The sequence below is a fragment of the Acanthisitta chloris genome, unplaced genomic scaffold (assembly GCF_000695815.1).
Source record: "Acanthisitta chloris isolate BGI_N310 unplaced genomic scaffold, ASM69581v1 scaffold1691, whole genome shotgun sequence".
Lineage (NCBI taxonomy): Eukaryota > Metazoa > Chordata > Aves > Passeriformes > Acanthisittidae > Acanthisitta > Acanthisitta chloris.
The window spans coordinates 26,219-27,047 of record NW_008656302.1 but is presented as its reverse complement, the minus strand read 5'-3'; the positions used below and the strand labels follow the sequence as shown (position 1 = coordinate 27,047).

The 829-nt window shown below is 55.7% G+C and overlaps 1 protein-coding gene across 1 annotated transcript in view; it reads right to left on the bottom strand.

The window, feature by feature from the left end:
* LOC103811288 (fibrillin-2-like) overlaps positions 1–829 on the bottom strand; it is a gene marked incomplete at both ends in the record, with an annotated part of 34,558 nt that overhangs the window by 13,590 nt on the left and 20,139 nt on the right. The window contains 2 exon segments of the mRNA XM_009084251.1: positions 211–336; positions 443–670. Of these exon segments, the coding sequence (XP_009082499.1) occupies positions 211–336; positions 443–670 (354 nt within the window).

The following is an 829-nucleotide window of genomic DNA, read 5'->3' as shown; positions in this document are numbered from 1 at the left end:
TCCACACCCTGCCTTGGGCAGGGACATCTTCCACCAGCCCAGGTTGCTCCAAGCCCTGTCCAACCTGGCTTTGAGCTTCTGTTCATGGTCCTGCCCTTGGTTCCTCACCATGTCCCTCAAAGTGCCACGATTCCTCTGGGTAGCACCACTATGCTGAGCATCCCCCAAGGCACCAAGATGTGCAAGAGTGGTCCAGAGGAGGTTCCTTACCTGTGCAGTTCCTCTCCTCGGCATCCAAGGCAAAACCATTGCCACAGATACACCTGAAGCTGCCGATGGTGTTTCGACAGGTCCCATGAGTGCACAGGCCAGAGAAGACCTTACATTCATTCACATCTAGGGGTGAAGAACAGCAGAGATTCAGGGAGGGGATGTCTACCATGAACCTGGAGACCCAGGGCAAGCAGCAAGGTCTTTGAGCCCACCATGAGCAGTTCCTCACCTTTGTAGAAGGGTCTCCCTGAGAGCACATCTCCACGGTTGGCAAAGCCTGGTCCCCTGGGGCAGATGGCCTTGTACTCACTGGAGCCAACCTTGGGACACTCCTCACAGTCAATGCCCCAAGCTGAGCCCACGGAGCAGCAGCACATGTCGATCCTGTACTTGCCAGGCAGAGGTTCTGTGCACTCATCTTCATCCCATTTCATGTAGCACTGCTCCACACGCACATCTGGGGAGACAGCACAGCTCAGCCCTGGCCTGCAGCACCCAACCTCTGGTGAAACCAGTGATATCACCTTCTGGAACATAGTCAGCCATGGTCCTGGGATGGCTTTGGCTGGGGCATCCTCCAAACAGTGCCCAGGAATAGGCCATTTGGGTGATACCA